The sequence below is a fragment of the Balaenoptera musculus genome, chromosome 18, assembly GCF_009873245.2.
Source record: "Balaenoptera musculus isolate JJ_BM4_2016_0621 chromosome 18, mBalMus1.pri.v3, whole genome shotgun sequence".
NCBI lineage: Eukaryota > Metazoa > Chordata > Mammalia > Artiodactyla > Balaenopteridae > Balaenoptera > Balaenoptera musculus.
In genome coordinates this window covers 16,661,342-16,680,835 of record NC_045802.1, presented here as the reverse complement: position 1 = coordinate 16,680,835, position 19,494 = coordinate 16,661,342, and the positions used below count along the sequence as shown (strand labels likewise).

At 35.2% G+C, this 19,494-nt stretch overlaps 1 protein-coding gene across 4 annotated transcripts in view; it reads right to left on the bottom strand.

The window, feature by feature from the left end:
• Positions 1-19,494, bottom strand: part of INTS6 (integrator complex subunit 6) — a 90,454-nt gene that overhangs the window by 26,572 nt on the left and 44,388 nt on the right. For all 4 annotated transcript variants that reach the window (XM_036831467.1, XM_036831468.1, XM_036831469.1 and 1 more), the window contains one exon: positions 3,507-3,690. In XM_036831467.1, coding sequence (XP_036687362.1) covers positions 3,507-3,690 — 184 coding nt within the window. The remainder of the gene's footprint in view (positions 1-3,506; positions 3,691-19,494) is intronic.

Sequence of the window (19,494 nt, the reverse complement as noted above, 5' to 3'; positions counted from 1 at the left end):
AAAGCCTATATGGAACCACACTTATTTGAAAGAATTGGCAAATTAAAATTTTTTTGAGTCAATTTAAACATGTACATAAAACAATACATAAAAAGGCTGATGGTCTTAACACAAGAAGTATTTAGAAGATTATATAAAGGTTCAACATCTTATTTCATGATATTTAAGCATATTCCCAAGATGTTAATAAAAAACAGAAGTTCTTAAGTATAAAATTGTGGCAATCCTCTCTACTCCCCTAACCTGTGTCATCAACTAATTGATTAGGAAAATATAAGTAAAGAAGTTATGATCTTAGCATGAAATAAAATTACTAACAAAGACATTTTATGAAAATTGGAGAAAAAATAAACTTGAGTCACTTAGAAAATAACAAAACTTCATTAATTCTTTTGAAAGTTAAAGCAAATTTTGCCATCTTTACAAAGTGAACCTATAACCTATGTCATGTTTCTCTTATTCTTTATGTCAAAACTCACCTCTTGGAATGTATAACACCTTGTATTGAAGGATAAAGTTTCTGGGATCACTAATAATATTTGTGAGAAAAGCACATACTTTCAAGTCAAGAAGCTAGCTCATTTGTGGTTAGAGGATCCCCCGAAAAAATCTAAACAGAGTGAGTCTGAAGGCAGTAAAGTGAAACAAAGGAAAAAAAAAAACTTTCCCCCAGAGTATACTAGATTAGCATTTTAGTAAAATGGATAAGAGACAAAAGGAACATTTCTAAGTTGGGCAACAGTCTTTATAGAGGTTAAGAAAGTTAAATTTATTTAATCTAGAAAAGTCTTACAATTTTTATAAAAAGCTTTTTATCCTCAATACTTCCACCAACATGTCTATTAGGCATTTTTAAAATTTGATATCATACCTGCGCCTCTCCCAAACCTGCTTCTCCTCTGAGTAACCATCTCAATACTTGGCATAGCCATTCACCTCCAATTGTTCAGGCCAACTGAATCATCTAGGAATCAGCCTTGATTGATTCCTTCTTCCCTCATTGCCCTCAGTCTCTCCTTTCCATCAGACCACCTCTCACCACCTCCAAACCTAACACTTTAGATCAAAGTACTATCATCTCTTCTAGTCTCCCTGCTTCCATTCTCACCACTTTACAGTATATTCTCATCCAGCAGCTGAAGTGATCTTTCAGAAACAGAAATCAGATGTCACCTCTATAAAAAGCCCTCCAATGACTTCTCATCACACTTGGAAAATAAAAAATATTTATTATGGCCTAAAAGGCTATTCAATACCTGGCCCTTGCCTACCTCTCTAAACAAACCTGTTACTCTCTACTTCTCCCTACATAAGCTCCAGCCATATCAGCCTCCCTGTTGCTCCCAAATACATGGGGCATGTTCCTTCTCTTATTATTTCCTCTACCTAGATCTTCGTATGGCTTACTCCATTATTCAGATTTCTGTTCAAATGCTAACTAGACTTACTGTGGTGACCATTTCACAATGTATACAACTATCAAATCATTATGTTGTATACCTGGAACTAAAATATCTAAAAAATACAGAGGGTTGATGAACATGCTGTAACAATAATTTTAGAGAGATTAATATTTTTAAGATACAACCAGGGCTGATTTAATCCCTATTCAAACAACTGACTTTAACATCAAGGTTAGAGATATGCAAATGTAATTTATAAATAACTGTTGTTTTATTTACTCCTTCAGACAAAGAGTATAATAATCTCCAAGGACATGCAGTATTTTAAATTGATTCAAACTGGGGTAAGCATATCCTTTAGGTTTATGGTTAAGAAAAAGTCACCTCCTCAAAAGACTTCCCAGGAATACTCATTCTCTGCCTCATTACCCTCTGCAACCTCACCCTATTTTTTTTTCTTGATAGTAAGGAGAACTCTCTGAAATATTATTTATTCATTTTACATGATTTCATCTGTCACACAGTCCAAAAATGTAAGCTTTCTGTCTATCGTTCCTGCTGTATTCCCAGAATCAAAAACAGTTATTTGGCATAGAGTATTCATTAATTACCTGATAATAAAAGAAAAATGCTTACAATGACAATTATATAATTTTTAAAGTATACATTAAAAATATAACAAAATATTAATTATTTTGGCAACACAGGCAAATTTCTTTCCAATTTTTCCTTAATGAACATGAATTGTTCTATAATTGTTCTATAATGGAAAAAATAAATGTACACACACTACTCTTATCATCAAGTTTAAAAATGCACAGAATTGTTAGCAGTGATTACATATTTGGATAGTACAACAGTATAACAGTGGATGTTAGCTTTTCTGTTATTTCTACTTTTCTGGTGTTTTATCCTCAAAACTTTTTTTAGTCACCATTCTTTGAAAATAAAGAAGAAAACATACTATTCATATAATATGGAAAGGTGAGTGACATTTGAGCAGTTTCCCATTATTGCTAGCAGGAGCATGAAGAGAGGTAAATAAACCACTACATCAGAAGAGATTCAGGATGTATATCTGGGGAAAGCTCCCTAATTCCTTGACCAACTAAGTTTTCTGGGTCACTGAAAGATATTACCAACGGTGATTTCGGAATCTTCTTCTAACTTATCTTCTTCACATACCTATCTACATGGGATACCCTTTTTGTCTGTGAAATTTGCAGATCTCCAAAATCCACAGAATTTTAGAAGAAAGGCACCTAAAATATTAATTAGACTTTATATTTTCCTTTAACTTACATAGCTGGCTATGATAGACTCTCAATAGAGCACTGACAGTGTATGGAGACTATGTCACAGCCCCTGACACTGATGAAAAATAGTGGTATGCCAGACCTGGACATTTTAGTATCAAATTCCCTAAGCAAGAACTAAAATGCACCATGAAAGCAAGAATACCATGCCTGTCATATTCACTATGGAAGTCCTAAAGCATGGAACAGTGCTTGGTACACAGTAGGCACTCAATACATATCCATATGAATTTAAGCCACCTGTTAACCAATTCCACATTATAAAAGTTCTGAGCCTCTTACATATTCTGTTTCAAGCATTTCACTAATGTTCTCTGAGCACAGTGACCACCCGGACTTACTGGCTGAAGAGTTCACTACCTGTTTCCTCTAACCTATCCAGCTTCCTCTTTGCCTCTGGGGAAAACTGTACTTAACCAGGCGTTAATCATTACATGGATAATGAGATGATTCTCAAAACATTTTTTCAGAGAAAATAATTCTACGGCATTTGTAAATCATTAGCAATCTTTGTAGGTAAGAAAATAAGTTTAACAACTTCAAATACCAGCATTTTCTATATGGTTAGGAAAAAAATATCATGCATTATCAGACCCAATAGTATTCACATCCTATTCAAATCGAATCAAAGACCTTCATCAATGTAGTTTTAAAACCATCTATGTCTACTAACTTCTAATATTAATTTGTTGAACAAAAACAAACATGGAGATTTTGAAATGCACATTTTAAAACATTCAGATAAACTCTGCTTAAGTCACTGAATTACTGCCAGCAAAGAACTTACCGCCTGTCACTTCACACATTGGTGTGATTGCAGAGTCATCTAAAGGCACACCTGTCAACTGTTCTGATTCTACTGACATCGTGCCAGGCAACCGCAACACTAATGCAAAGAGTCTCTGATCCCAACGAAAAGGTTCCTTGGTCAATTCGCTTCCAGGCAAAGGAGAATTAAGAGGTAAATGGAGCTGAAAGTAAGGGGAAATAAAAAACAATAAGATTTCCAACACTATTTCTCCCAAAAAGGCTACATTAATGACACATATTAAAACTACATCATGAGTCATGAGTCTCCTATCATTCAAAAAAAACAAGCTCAAAAACAAAAGCTTATATATATATATATATATATATATATATATATATATATATATATATATATATAATAGCATATAAGATATTATTACTTCAATTTTCTTAAGCTTTACTCAAAGAAGACCTCAATTGAAAAATATCTGTTTCTGTAATGCTTTTCAGATTTCAACATAACTCACCACCAGGTGCTGGACTGCTTCTAAATAAATCATTTCATTTAATCATTAAATCAACCCTATGATAAATATCTTAGGGTTCCTATTTTCTAGATTTAAAAAAAAATGGGCCTCAGAGACAATAAATGATTTGGCCTCCCAGGTCCAATTCAGTATTTTTTCTTTTTCTTTTTTTTTTAATTAATTAATTAATGTATTTTTTTGTATAAATTTATTTATTTATTTATTTTTGGCTGCTTTGGGTCTTCATTGCTGTGTGCGGGCTTTCTCTAGCTGTGTCGAGCGGGGGCTACTCTTTGTTGCGGTGCACCGTCTTCTCATTGCAGTGGCTTCTCCTGTTGCGGAGCACAGGCTCTAGGAGCACAGGCTTCAGTAGTTGTGGTTCACAGGCTCTAGAGCACAGGCTTAGTAGTTGTGGTGTGCGGGCTTAGTTGCTCCGCGGCATGTGGGACCTTCCCAAACCAGGGATCGAACCCGTGTCCCCTGCACTGGCAGGCGGATTCTCAACCACTGCGCCACCAGGGAAGTCCCGCAAGTCAGTATTTTTTTTCTACCACACCACAGTAGCCTCAAACACCTCCACAGTTAATGATTTAAATATGCTTCATTTCATACAAAACATATCTTCCCAAAGCATTTGCTTAAAAGTAAATTTTATCACTCTAGTTACATATTAAATGTATTAAAGGTAATGATTCTTACTACATCTGAGTAAAGGTAGAGGGTTTGGGGGTTTCTTCCATGTGTTTTTTAATCTATGTCTCTCCCCGTGCCCCTAGGACCTGCCCAATCAGAATCCAAGATTCTTAAGAATTTTTAAACACTTTAAAGTGATTCTAATGGGTACCTCTGAACCAACAGTTACAAGGTACCAACAGATCCACACATCAGTCTTACTGTAAGTAAATGGGGACAACCAAACAATATGGGCCTCATAATGTGAAGTACATAACATTGAAAAAAGGAAGGAAAGAAAAAGGGAAGGAAAGGTTGAATCTGAATCTAACCAAGCCTTCAGTTCTAACCACCAGTTTACAGGGACAACTGAGGATACAGGATCAAGTTATCCACCACCATAGGGAGCAATTAGTCAAATCCAGAATGTTACAGGACAGATGACTTGGTTTCTCTAATGAATCAATGGCACGAAAAAGCAAAGAGTGGGAGTGGGGAGGGCTGGTGGAACTGTTAGAGAATAAGAGACAAAACAATCAAGAGCAAAGATTTTTAAGACAATCGGGAAAATTTGAAATACATGTTACTGGTATAGTGCTTAGGAAAACAAAAGTCTTTATCACTTATAAAATTTTTAAAAAAAGAAATGAAACCCGGGATCAGCATACTCAGGGATTGATTTATACAAATACTGGAGTTTTCTTTAAAATACAGAACACATTTCAAAATTATCACTCCTCTGTATACCTGAAACTAACATAACACTGTAAATCAACTATACTCTAATAAAAAATTTTTTTAATAAATAAAATAAAATTATCACTTCCAAATTAATTGCCAGAGTTTATACTACTTTTGTCAAAAACAAGACATAATTGTATTGCTTACAGCCTTTCTATTTCTCACCTTGAAGATTTCCGAACTTGATAAATTAGGGATTGAAGTCATTCTACACTGACTTAAGAACTCAAGTTTCTTCAATGACTTACATCAAACCATTAAAAAAAAAAATCAGATTCAATTCTAAGAAGAGAGTTCCTAGCAAAGCTCTGCTAAAGTGGCACCTCTCTCCAAAAGACTCATGTCAAGAGAATCTGCTGCAAGATTCCTATATCAGGATCAGCCAACATTTCGTGCCCATGGCCAAGAGTCATGAGCTTTTCTCCTGGCACTGATCCTACTTTTAAGGCAGAAGTCAGAGGCAATAATAAGGAAGGACCCTTAAATTAAGAAATCTGGGCCAGGATGTTCCCTGAGGAAGGTTTTCTAACCTCAAAGGTTCTGTGACACTTGCAAAACAGCTTGGGAACTCCAAGCCCTTGCGGCTATCACCACACCCTGCCAGAAGATAAATATCGAAGCACCAATGGCACTGGAGGAAGAAGATTTCAACTGTTAATGCAGTAGCTCTGGAAAGTAATGGATACGTGGACCTGTCTCAAGAATCCAGTGGATAACAGCACTGCAGAGGCCTCATGTATAAATAACTAGTGGATAGGACAACAATAGACCCCAAATCATGTACACATACACACACAACTTATCAAGTAATGCTCACACACACACACACACACACTCCTAATCAGATAATGATGAGCATTATCTTTTTACTGGCTGCACAATGCTAGGTCTAGAATGTACTTCAAGTAAAACAAAAAGCCAAGGGTCACAAGCATATTTTACACATAGCAATATCAATTTTATAAACTTGTCAAATTTTTATTCATTTTTCTATTTCTTATTATTTCCGCCTTCCATATCACTACCACCCTCCCTCATCACCAAAGAGGCAGGAAAAACTCCTCTATAGCTGAAATGCGCTAGTAAAATAGGAAGGAGTGATGGCAAGAAAACAGGGACAGGAAAAAGATAAAAAACCTTAGTGAAAAAATGTTCTCAGGAGGGTTGAATTACTCCAAACCTAAAGTCTACAGTTGAAATTCTAGCTATGTCTTATAATCACCAAGGGAGGTCTTTCTGAATATGTAGACTTTGAAAATCAAGGCAAATAGCACATAAATCAAGTAGAAAAATATAAAATTAACCACTAGAAAAATGTGCAATAAATATGAATAGATAATTCCCAAAATTAAAAATGGGCAACAAAAAAAAATAATAATACCCAAGGAAACTCATATAGCCTATAAATATGTAGAAAGACGCTCAAACACACTAATCATCAGGTAATACAAATTAAAGGCAAGATGCAAAATGATACATAGAGAAGAGCATCTATATGCACTATTAAACAATTACTTAGTGTAGTTTTATGTGTATAACATACGCAAATAGGAAAAGTAAAAAAACATGAACTGGAAGGCTACACACCAAATTCATGATAATTGTTGCTGCTCGGATGGGAAGAGGGAGGGAAATAACACTGAGTAAGGGAAGAAAAGATACTGCACTTAACTCTCTGCAATGTTCTCTTCCATTCACTAAATTTTTAAAAATCCTCAACAAAAAATAAATTAAAATGAGCAAATACGGCAGAAATTTTTGTATCACTTACTCTCATCCAGAATATTAGAATATATTAATATGCAAAAAACACAGTAAATGATCCATTCAAGCAGTTATCTATACCTCTTTTATAATAGTGTTATTATTTTATAACAAAATTAAACACAAGAAAACTTCATACACATCTCAACTCAATAAAAGGTAGATTAGATATAATCACTAGTCCCAAAGCTCAGACATTCATAAGGACATTAACACAGAGTTCTGCTTATACTTCACTGGCTATTAAAATATACTGTAAGACAGCAGAATATTTCTTGAAAATTATGTTTGCTTTCTCTCATCATTTTTTATGCCCCTACCAAATATGAGGCATTTAGGATTCGGAGGACTTAAAGATGCTTGATAAAATATGGTCCCACTACTCCCAAGGTTTCTGGGGACAGGGATCATGTTCCTAAAGGAACTGGTTTAGAGATGTGTTTAAGGAGAAGCTGACAAACAGAAAGAAGAAGATAGAAAATCACAGTACTGGCTGTCAAGACATTTATTAGGATTTTTATTTCTGAACATTTGACAGGAAAATAGTTTTATAAAAGCTGCTTTCTGAGACTTAATTGCAGGAAACTTTAGTAAGAGAGTACTCAAATTTAAATGTCTGATGATGCAAAGAAAACTGTCATTAGCAACAACAATTATACAGTAGTAACTATTATACGGCAGACACTGTTCTAAACCATATATATGTGTGTGTGTGTGTGTGTGTGTGTATACACACACACACACACACACGCTCATTTAATCTACAAAATAAACAAATGTGGCAGGCACTACACATTCCTATTTACAAATGATAAAAACTGAGGCACAGAGAGCCTTGCCAGAAGGTACACAGTAAATGATGAGGAGACAGAATATAAACCCAGGTAGTCCGGTCCCTGATGCTGTGCTCTTAAACACTGCATTATGCTGCCTGTTATTGAAACCATAATCTGCATTTTAAAAAATCAAGTGTTGAGATATTAATGTAAAAAATAAACTAATTCTATTAAATGGAAAAAGAAAATTTTAATTATAAAAATAACTACTTTTAGAAAAAAATTTTAATCATCCATTTCTAAATCAATCTGGTGATTTTGAACCACTAATTACTAAATGTTATGAACATTTTAGATTATTTGTTTTTATAAAGCACAATCCTATGCTTTTCCCCCAGTTACTCTTTGATGAAAAGAGGCACTTTTCTCCCTCTTGCTATTCACTTCCAGTTCTCAAGTACATGGGTAATAACAACAATAAAAATAAACAACAATAACTGCTAGCATAATGAGCACTCACTATGTATGTGTCAAGCAACATTCTAGGAGCTTTTCATATTTATAACATGTTTATAACAAACCAACGGGGTAGGTACTATTATTATCCCCATTTCAGAGACAAGTTGCAATGTAAGATTGTGTGTCAAGGGAGAATACAGACTCAAATAACCCCTGCTATATAATCAAGTTTAGAGCATCAAAGAAGGACTGCAAATTTTAAGAACTGGATAAATCATGTGTAATTCAATGATACAGTAACTTTCCCATAACCATGACATTATTGGTCTTTATTAGGGTCTTCATAAGATTATACTTTGCAAAGCTTCGGTCTAATGGACTAATAAGCACAGAAAACTTTATACTAACCAAGTTTTATTTTTACTTGAATACAGTTGAGGTTTTCTATATTATTATTTTAAATGGTTAATTTTATTGATCTCACCATTCCAGATTTCTTATATAATTACCTTAGTAGCTGACAGAAAAGGAAATATAACTTCAATTTAAATTGAGGAAGACTGCCCTACTTTTCCTTCTTTCCTTTGGATAACTATCTTACTGCCCTTATTCACCTTTGAGTCTTTCCTGAATTTCTTATAAAAAAAAAAGAATACAATTTATTTCTCCATAGGTATGAAAAACAAAGGGCAGATTAGGAAGGTGATTGTCTATCATTAGGCATACTCAAACTTTATGTACTTATAATAGTGCAACTTCCCCTTAATTTGTTTCGTATTTGTTTATGGTTCAGACCCTAATTATTTGTGATTTTGCTAAGGCTGGACTAAAGATCAACTTAAATTTTAGTCAGTTATTCTGTGAGTGCCTACCACAAACATGGCATTATTTCAGGATTTAATAAGGACTCTAGGGCTTCCCTAGTGGTACCATGGTTAAGAATCTGCCTGCCAATGCAGGGGATACGGGTTCGAGCCCTGGTCCAGGAAGATCCCACATGCCACGGAGCAACTAAGCCCGTGCACCACAACTACTGAGCCTGCGCTCTAGAGCCCGTGAGCCACAACTGTTGAGCCCGCATGCCACAACTACTGAAGCCTGTGCTCCTAGAGCCCATGCTGCACAACAAGAGAAGCCACCGCAATGAGAAGCCCGTAAACAATGAGAAGCCCGTGCACCACAACGAAGAGTAGCCCCCGCTCGCCGCAACTAGAGAAAAGCCCACACGCAGCCACAAAGAGCCAAAGCAGCCAAAAATAAATGAATTAATAAATAAATAATTAAAAATAAATAAATAAATAAGGACTCTACCAAGCCAAATAAGTAAGATTTGGATAACGTTTTAGCTAGCTCACTTTAAGATAACCAATTATAAAACTTCAGATAACCAGGATTCTCATACGTTATTACTTGTTTCTTAAATTTGCAGGATGTAAAAAATAAATAAATAAAAGTCAGCAAACAGTGAAAGAAGATAAAAGAAATTTCTTTCAAAAACATTTTTAATTCAGGACCCGAACGGATTTCTCCTGGCACACAACCTAACTCACTCCTGGATGATGATCACATCGTGAGAGTCAGGTGACTGATCTGTACCAACTCTTAGGAGGTTTCCCCTCGCAGCTGGATATTCTGCCAACTGGTTCTATTACTGAAGTAACTCAAATTATAAGTCCTTTAATAATTATACTTCCTACCTTAAGTTTTAATGACCTATTTCCCTGACTGCCTTTCCCTCTCCAGTTCGAGAGAAGGCAGGGAGAGGGATCTGACTCTTTTCTGTGTCCCCCCATAGTATTTGTCCCACTCCCACAGCCTAAGGAAAGGACTAGAGCAGTACAGTACGAGGAGCGGAATGAGGGCTGCAGAGCACAAGCACCGGTCAGTGTCCTGCCAACAGCATCTGTGCTGCCCCCAGCCCAAACCACACACAGATATGGATGCAAACACACACACACAGATCCCACTGTCATATCTGTGGTGGGTCGCAGAACCAGCTAGTCCCATCTCCAAGAGCTGAAGTATTGTTCTTCCCCAATATGTGAAACCAGCTCATCTCTATGTCCCTTGTATGTACCCACACACAGAGGATATAAAGACACGAGCTGCAAAAATTTGCCCGACACCTACAGCAGGGGGTAGAGAAACAACCATTCCATATGGTGACGCCATCAACAACTCCTGAATCGAGCTCAATGTACAATATTCACAATGAGAATTTACATACGGACATACTTCTACTGAGGCCACACAGAATACAACCTCATAAATTCTAGCCTTAGAATTCAGAGATACAAAGAGTGTGGTCATATATTCTTTCTTGCAAAAATTTTTTACCTCACACACCAAACCAAAACTTGTCTTTATAGTTTAATGCACTGGCCTAGTATCAATGAACTTGGCACAGTATCAAAGAAGTAATTAGGTCATTATTAATACAAAATTTTTAATTGTTATCATGTGGGGCATTTTTCTTAAATATTAAGAATGGGGATCACAAATCAAGCTATAACTCAGGAATTATTTAATGAAAGGCAACACAGCAGACACTGCAATTTCCTACCTTCAAGAACATGTAAATAATTATAATATGTTATGATATGTACAATAGTAAAAGCATGCATGAGGTACAGAGGAATAATTGATTATCTGGGGGATGGACCAGCGAAGGCTCTCCGAGGAAGTAGCATCTGAGTTAGTTTGAAGAATGAAAAGTTTACTGAGAATCTACAACCTTTTGCAGATTGCAGGGCATGCAGACTGAAGATCATGATCAAAAACATAAAAGGCAAGAAATAACAAATACTGGGATAAAAAGTAAAATTAAAATTCAGAATTGCTGGAGGGCAACATACAAAGGAGAGAAACTGAAGATTTTAAGAAAGCCTTTAAGAATGGGTAAGATTTTCCTATATATATTAAAAAAAATAGATAACTAATAAGGACCTACTGTATAGCACAGGGAACTCTTCTCAATACTCTGTAATGACCTATATGGGAAAAGAGTCTAAAAGAGTGGATATATGTGTATGTATAACTGACTCACTTTGCTGTACAGCAGAAACTAACACAACACTGTAAATCAACTATACTCCAATAAAATTAAACAAAAAAAAGAACGGGTAAGATTTTAATATGGTGGAGAGAGAGGAATCATATTTAGCGGAAAGGAGCATGTGAGGAAATAAAGAGGAAGCATTCAGGAAATTAGTAGCCTATTTTGGGTCAAGTTTAGAGAAAATATATAGGGGAATGATAAGGAATTCTTCTTCATCTGCTCATCATTTCCTAGTCTTTCCAACTCTACTAAAACAACTCCCACACTAAGTCATCAAAGATCTTTTTTTGGCCACGGTGGTAGATGACAGTGTGGTCAAAGTGTTCCAGGCTTGAGTCCTAACAGGCCTCAAAGCTTCACTGCCAGCCCGTTGGGAGCCAGTCGCCAGGTAAAGAAGCTTGAACTAGACCACTGCCTGATAAGAGATCTTATGGAGAGACAGAAGTCACAGGGACGAGAAGCAAGGTACCCAGGCAACAGTGGGCACCAAAGCCCCCAACATGTAAATAAGGCCATCTTGGATGTTCCAGCACCAGCTAAGCCCCCAGATGAATGAAGCCAACTCACAGAATCTTGAGAAATAATAAACTGTTGTTGCTTTAAGCCACTAAGATTTAGGATGATTTGTTACACAGAAATAGATAACCAAAGGAGTCATTAAACCTAGTGAAGATTTTTCAGATTTATCTTCCCAGCAGCACTCAAAACTATTTACCACTCTTTAGAAAGACACTCTTCCTTTGGCTTTCACCTTGAAATATTCTCATGGCTTCCCTCTGCTTCTTCGGCTGCTCCTCCGTCTTCCACCCCGACCCTCCCCTCAATCTCTAATACTAGCCATTACATGCTGCTGACGCTCAAGGCTCAGTATTAAGCCTTGGCCAGTTTATACTGTAAACCCTCAATCCACCTACTCACAGCTTCAATTACTATCTATACTCAGATAATATCTTACAATTGGATACGTCCAGCCTACATCTTTCTTTTGAGCACCAAAATATTCTTCTGCCTACTTGCCATTTCCTCTTGGATGGCTCAAAGGTACTTCAAACTCAGTTTGCTCAAAACTGAACTCATGATTTTCCTTCACCCCAAATGGTACTCTCTCAAGATTCCCTAGCTCAATGAATGGCACCGCAATCTATCCAGTTTTGCAAGAAGCCATCTCCCTCTTCCTTATACCCCCAAATGCAATATATGTCAGCAAATTTGGTTGATTTAACTTTCTAAATATCTCTTGAAACTGTTGCTTCTTTCTATCTCTTTTACTATCACCAACCTCTATGACCAAGCTATTGTCAGAACTAATGCAACAATGCCTAACTGGTCTTCCAACATCCACTTGTCTTTCACTCCTCCACCCCCTACCTCTAAATAAAACCCTTGGATGACTTCCTATTGCATTCATATTAATAACATTAATTGGCATGGCCTCAAAACCCCTTGTGTGGTCAAGCCCAAGCTTCTTTTCCATTTTGTACAATGATCCCTCTTTTTTTATGCTCCAAGTCACATTAGCCTACTTCTAGTCCCTCAGTCTCAAAACATACTCCTTTTGGGAAAAGAGCCTTTGTACAGTGCCTCTACCTGGCATGATCATCCTTCCCACTTTTTGTGTAGTACATCCTCCTCACCTCTTCAAATCTTAGCTTTCAGTGACCTTCTTGTCTAGATCTAGTGTGCCCTTATTATAAGCTCTCACAATACACACTCCTCCCTTTTGTAGGATACATGATCATTGCAGTTTTACTTTTATCACATGATACTTTTATTAATGTTTGTCTTCTCAATTAGACCCAAGGGGACTGAGCTCCTGATTGTTTTATCATTTGATCCTCAGAGCACAGCAGTGTCTAGTTCATAGAAGAAACTCAATAAATATGGCTGAATGAATAAAACAGATGGATGGATAAATAAGGTAACTGGCTAAACTGTGAAAGGTCCTGAGAAATCTAGTGGATAATGGAAAACAATGAAACATTTTGAACAGTAGAATAATACACTCAAGTGGTGTGCTTTAGAATAATTATTGCCATGGAAAGACAGATTGAAGGAAACCAAGACAAGTTAAGGAGCTAATTAATATTTTAAGAAAAGCACCAAGGTGAACGATGGCAAAAGGAATAGGAATGAAAGCGAGAAACAAATTAATGAAAACAAAAAGCAAGGGACTAATACCAAAGACAATTATAGAGGAAAAAATATAGATTATGATATGCCCCCTAAGGCTCTGATGCCTTCTCTACCTCTACTATTGCAGTGATGATTTAACATGTTCAAATGATAACAAGTTACTGTAATACATGAAGCGTTGACTTTTAAAAAAATGCAAAACTAAGTTCCAAAAGGACACACACACACACTCTAAAAAAGAGCACTTTTCTCAAAAGATGTACAATAATGTTACCAACTCTAACGTATAACTACACATAATTGTTAAATAATATCCCAAATTATTCAGAATCTAACATAAAACATTTAAACTGAAATAAATTTTCAAGTATTAGGTCAGAAGGTTAATTTAAAGCACATTGGTAAAGAAACTTAAAAAACAAAAAATAGAGTAAAAGCCTTGTGAATCATTTTGAGACTCATTATTTCCCAGGTAACTGAGAGCAAGTAATGCTTCAAGCATAAAAACTTATCAACAAACTTTCTTCAGTATGTTATATATGTCCCTATCGTCTGGAAATACATTGTAACCCCTAAAAATAACAATAATAAACTTTTCTTGATAATTCAAAGAAGCAGGGAGAGAAAAAAGCTTAAAGACCTCTTGTTCATACCAAATATTGCCCCAAATCACATAGCAAGTTAGCAGGCTGACAAGTCTTCATTAACTGAACTGTGTGCCGGGGTTTTAATTAGATACTCTGCTTGGATCATCGTATTTGATCCTCCACCACACCTGGTTACCTATAATTTAGATTCTAAGATATATCGGCAATTTAATGTATATTTCCTTGCTTCTCCAAAATTTAACATTAAGTGTACATGAAACTTTTTCCAACAATAGCGCATAATTATCCATAAAGTTGCATATCCCCTCTTTCTTCCATCTCATAGAGTTTCATGGTGTTTGAGTATCAAACAGAGTTTAGTCTAAGTCTTCTCCACGCTGGGTCTAGAGGTTCTTCTGAATTCCTTTTGGCCATCATAAGTTAAGCAGAACATCAGAGTCATATTTTATAGCCTGTGCTTATGATCTTGACCTCTTTATAGCACCTTTAGTTTGAAGAGTGTCACTTCAAGGTATATCAAAGGCTACTAGAATTTCATTTGCAGTTCCTATTTGATTAACCTTAGAATATTTTTGTATTCTCTTTATTTCAATAATAAATTACTAGATGATATAATGCTTCTCTTTGAAAGGCTGGCTTTGAACAGATACTGGATTCTTCAGTAATAGTTCTTCACAACTGGTAAAAGAGTCATAATACCAACCCATAGCTTTGAAAGTTTTACCTCTCTTCTCAGAAATTGGGCAATTTCAACTGCCTTTATATTGCACTGCCTGTTGTACCTTAGGTGATCTAATGTATGTATCATATTTTTTGTTTGTTTCAATGCTTATTCACTGTAAAGTAATAATTTCCTTAGGGATACAAATTTATGTTAAACTTCTGAGACTTCTGGATAAAAATACATAACAATCAGATGTAATATGTGAACCATGTTTGCGTTCTGATTCAAACAAAACATTGTCAACATTTGTGAGACAAGTAGAGAAACTGGGATATAGACTGGATGTTAGATTATTTATTAAACACCTTAAGTTTTTTGTTAAGCAATAAAAAAATTAAATTTAAATTAATTTAGAGTAATTATATTTTTAACTTAAATTTAATAAGATTTTTTAAAATAAATTATTGTTAAGCCATAATGAACATTGCAGGGGGGTGTGTGTGCATGTGTGTGTGCGCGCACGGGCGCGCACATCCTTATATGTTAAAGATGCATACAGAAGTACTTACGGTAAAAATGATACAATGTCTGGAATTTGCTTTAAAATATTCCCTCTAAAATGTATATTGTATATATAAATGTTTATATAAATGTATAAATGTGTATGGGGTAGGGGCAGAACAGATGAAACGAGACCAGCAAAATGTGGCTAATTATTGAAGCTAGGTAAGGGTTCTTGAGGTTAATTATTTTATTTTCCCTACTTTTGTATATGTTTAAAAGTTCCACAATAAAACTTTCTTTGATTGGACATATGTGAATAACCAACACAACAATTAAAAATGCAAGCAATTAAAAGCCTCTGAGGAAAGGAAATGAGAATGGGAAGTCTTGCTTTTACTACTAGCCCTCGTCATGCTTTTACTACATTAGCCAAATGTTCATGTTATTTAAACCGAAACATTTTAACTCATTTAAACAGAATATAAAAAATTTCCCCTGACACGAGGTGCTAATAAAGCAAATAGTTCAGCCCAAGTGAGAGCAAAATGACCCACACCTGTGCATCAATATGCACGGACACAGGCAGTACCAGATATAAGTCCATACAGTCTAGCTGAAAGCTAACAAACTTCTCCTGATTTCAGAAACGCTGAGAGGGTAAGGGTGGATAATATTTCTTAGAACAAAAGAAATGTAGAATTATCCTTTGGGGGTGGGAGGAAGGTAAGGAAACCCTGATATAAAGAGACTGATAAATTTGTCTAAGTAACTGCAGGTTCTGGAAAAAGCAAGATTTAAACCCACATTCTCCCAGTTTGCTACAGCCTTGTTACATATCTGGATTCTCATCTAATGTTTACGCTGTGTTTAGTAGTGTGTCACACTACTAAAATCTGTTTTTCTCCTTGACTTATAGTAATTAATTTCAGACTGCTGCTTCCTGAGCTCCTGTGTCTACTTACTCACATCACCACTTTTGTGTATGTTTCCTCATCTATAAAATATATAACAAGGATATATATGTATATAAACAAGGCTGGTTTAACATTAAAAATTAATCAATGTAATTCACTATATTAGCAAAATTAAAAACGAAAAATCATATGATAATCTCAACATATGCATAAAAATTGACAAAATTCCATACTCATATTCATGATATTTTAAAAAACAAAAATCAGCAAACTGGGAACAAAGAAGAACTTCCACAACCTGACAAAAGGCATACAGAAAAAAAACCTACAGTTAAAATCACAAATAGTGAAAGGTTTCACTCTCACCCCATTCGCCAAGACTGGGAACAAGGCAAAGATGTCTACTCTCACCACTTCTACCAGTACATTAAGACAAGAAAAAGAAACCAAAAAGCAGACAGATACTGGAAAGAAGTAAAACTGTCAATATTCACAGACAACATGATTTTATATGGAAAAAAAATTCCAAGAAATCTGGAAAAAACTGCTAGATAATAAGTGATTTTAGGAAAGTCACAGAATTCAAGGTCAAAATACAAAAATAAAATATATTTCTATGTACTAGCAACAAATAATCAAAAATTAAACATAAAACAACTGATTTACAAAAGCGTCAAAATATATGTGTAAAACTTATACAAGGAAAACCACAAACATTGGTGAGAAAAATTAGACTTAAAAAATTTGAGAGATATACCATGCTCATGGATCAGAATAACCAATAATGTAAAATGTGGATTTCCCCCAAATTAACTTAGAGATTCAATGTAATTACAATCAAAATTGCAGTAGGCTTTCTTGTAAAACTTAACAAGCTGACTTTAAATTTGGAAATTTAAATAAATTTAAATATGGAAAAATTTAAATATGACTTAAATATGGAAATTCAAAGGCCTAGAACAGACAAAACAAGTTTGAAAAGAAAATGTTGGAGACAAATTGCCTTCAAGACTTACAAAGCTATAGTAGTAGAGACAGTGTTATACTGGCAAAAGGCAGAAATAGGAATCAATGAAACAGAACAGAAAGTCCGGAAACAGACACTCAAATATGTGGCCAATTGACTTTTAACAAAGGTGCCACAGCAGTTCAATGGGTAAAGGATTACCTTTTCAACAAATGGTACTGATACAATTAGTTACCACTGTGTCCAAAAAATGAACCTCAACACTTTCTTCCTATCATACATAAAATTCCTATATGAATCGTTACCCTAAAAGTAAAAGCTCACACTACAAACCTCCTTAAAGAAAACACAGGAGAAAGTCAGTAACATTAAGTTAGGCAAAGATTTCTGAAATAGGACACAGAAAGCACAAACCATAAAAGAAAGAAAGAATCCAAAAAAGAGGGGATACATGTATATGTGTAACTGATTCATTTTGCTGTACAGTAGAAACTAACACAACATTGTAAAGCAACTATACTCCAATAAAAATTAATTTAAAAAAAAAGAAAAAAATTAAAAATATTTGCTCTTTAAAAGACACTGTAAAAATTGAAAAGGCAAGCCACAGAGTGGGAGAAAATACTTGGAAAACATGTATCCAATAAAAGACTTGTATCCAGAATATGTAAAAGATTCTTATAACTCAATGATAACAAGTAAAAACTAGACAAGAGAATCAGAACACTCATTTCACCAAAGAAGATATACAGGTGACATATAAGCACATGAAAAGATGTTCAACATCATTAGTCATTAAGGAATGCAAACTAAAACCAAAATGAGATACCACTACACACCCACTATACTGTCTAAAATTAAGACTGAAAAAATTCAAGTGTTGGAAGGATGTAGAGCAACTAGAACTCTCATACACTTCCTGGTAGGAATGCAAAACAGTACAGCCACTTTAGTAAACAGTTTGGCAGTTTCACTGAGCCTGTGAGCCACAACTACTGAAGCCCGTGCGCCTAGAGCCGGTGCTCCGCAACATAAGAAGCCACTGCAATGAGAAGCCCGCACCTGCAACGAAGAGTAGCCACTGCTCGCTGCAACTAGAGAAAGCCCGTGCACAGCAACGAAGACCCAACACAGCCAAAAATAAATAAATTAAATAAGTAAAATTAAAAAAAAAAAAAAAAGTTTGGCAGTGACCCACCAATTACAATCCTAGGTATATACCCAAGAGAAATGAAAACATATGCCCACAAAAGGATTTTCATGCCAATGTACACAATGACTATTATAACGGTCCAAAAAAAAAAAGGGAAAAACCCAACTGTTCTACTTTGGTGAATGGATAAGCAAATTATAGTATAGCCACACAGTGGAATACTACTCAACAATAAAAAGGAGCAAACTACTGATAGATGCAAAAATGTAGATGAGCCTCAAAAGCATTATGCTAAGTGAAAGAAGATAGACACAAACTACACACTGAATGATTCCATTTATACGAAATTCTAGAAAAGGCAAAACTATACACACACACTCATGCACACGTGCACACACACATTGTGACAGAAAGCATGTCAGTGGTTTCCAGGGGACAGTGATAGAAATTAACTGCAAAGGGCATAAGAGAACTTTTTCGGAGTGATAGATATATTTTATATCATTATCGTGCTGTTAATAACACAATGTTTACATTTGTCAAAACTCATCAAGTTTTATACTTGAAATTGCTACATTTTATTATATATAGATTGCAGCTAAACAAAGAGGACAATAACAACAAAAGAAATATAAGCAAACACAAATTTGAGAACCATATATTTAGTGGCAAAAAAAAAAAGGGAAGAAAGAAAAGAAAAGGCTCTAGAATACATATGCCATTTAATTTGGAGTCTGGTGCCTTATACTATAACCACGCTGCCTCCTTTCTGAGAACGCCTCTCTAAATATCCAGGTGAGACTATTCATCCTCAATCTTTTCCATGGGACACAAAAGATGTGCATGCGAGCACACATGCACACACACTCCCATGGGAGTATGAGACTTAATTCTTAGGAAGATAATCTAACTATATATATATATATATATATATATATATATATATATATATATACACACCTTGTTCTCGCCCACTTAAGGCAACGTAACAAAATGAAAGCATTGAGTGGCTTCACTGTAAGGGATAGTTGAAGTACTTTAAACTCTTAACAATAAATTACTTGGCACACGTTTCACAACATGCT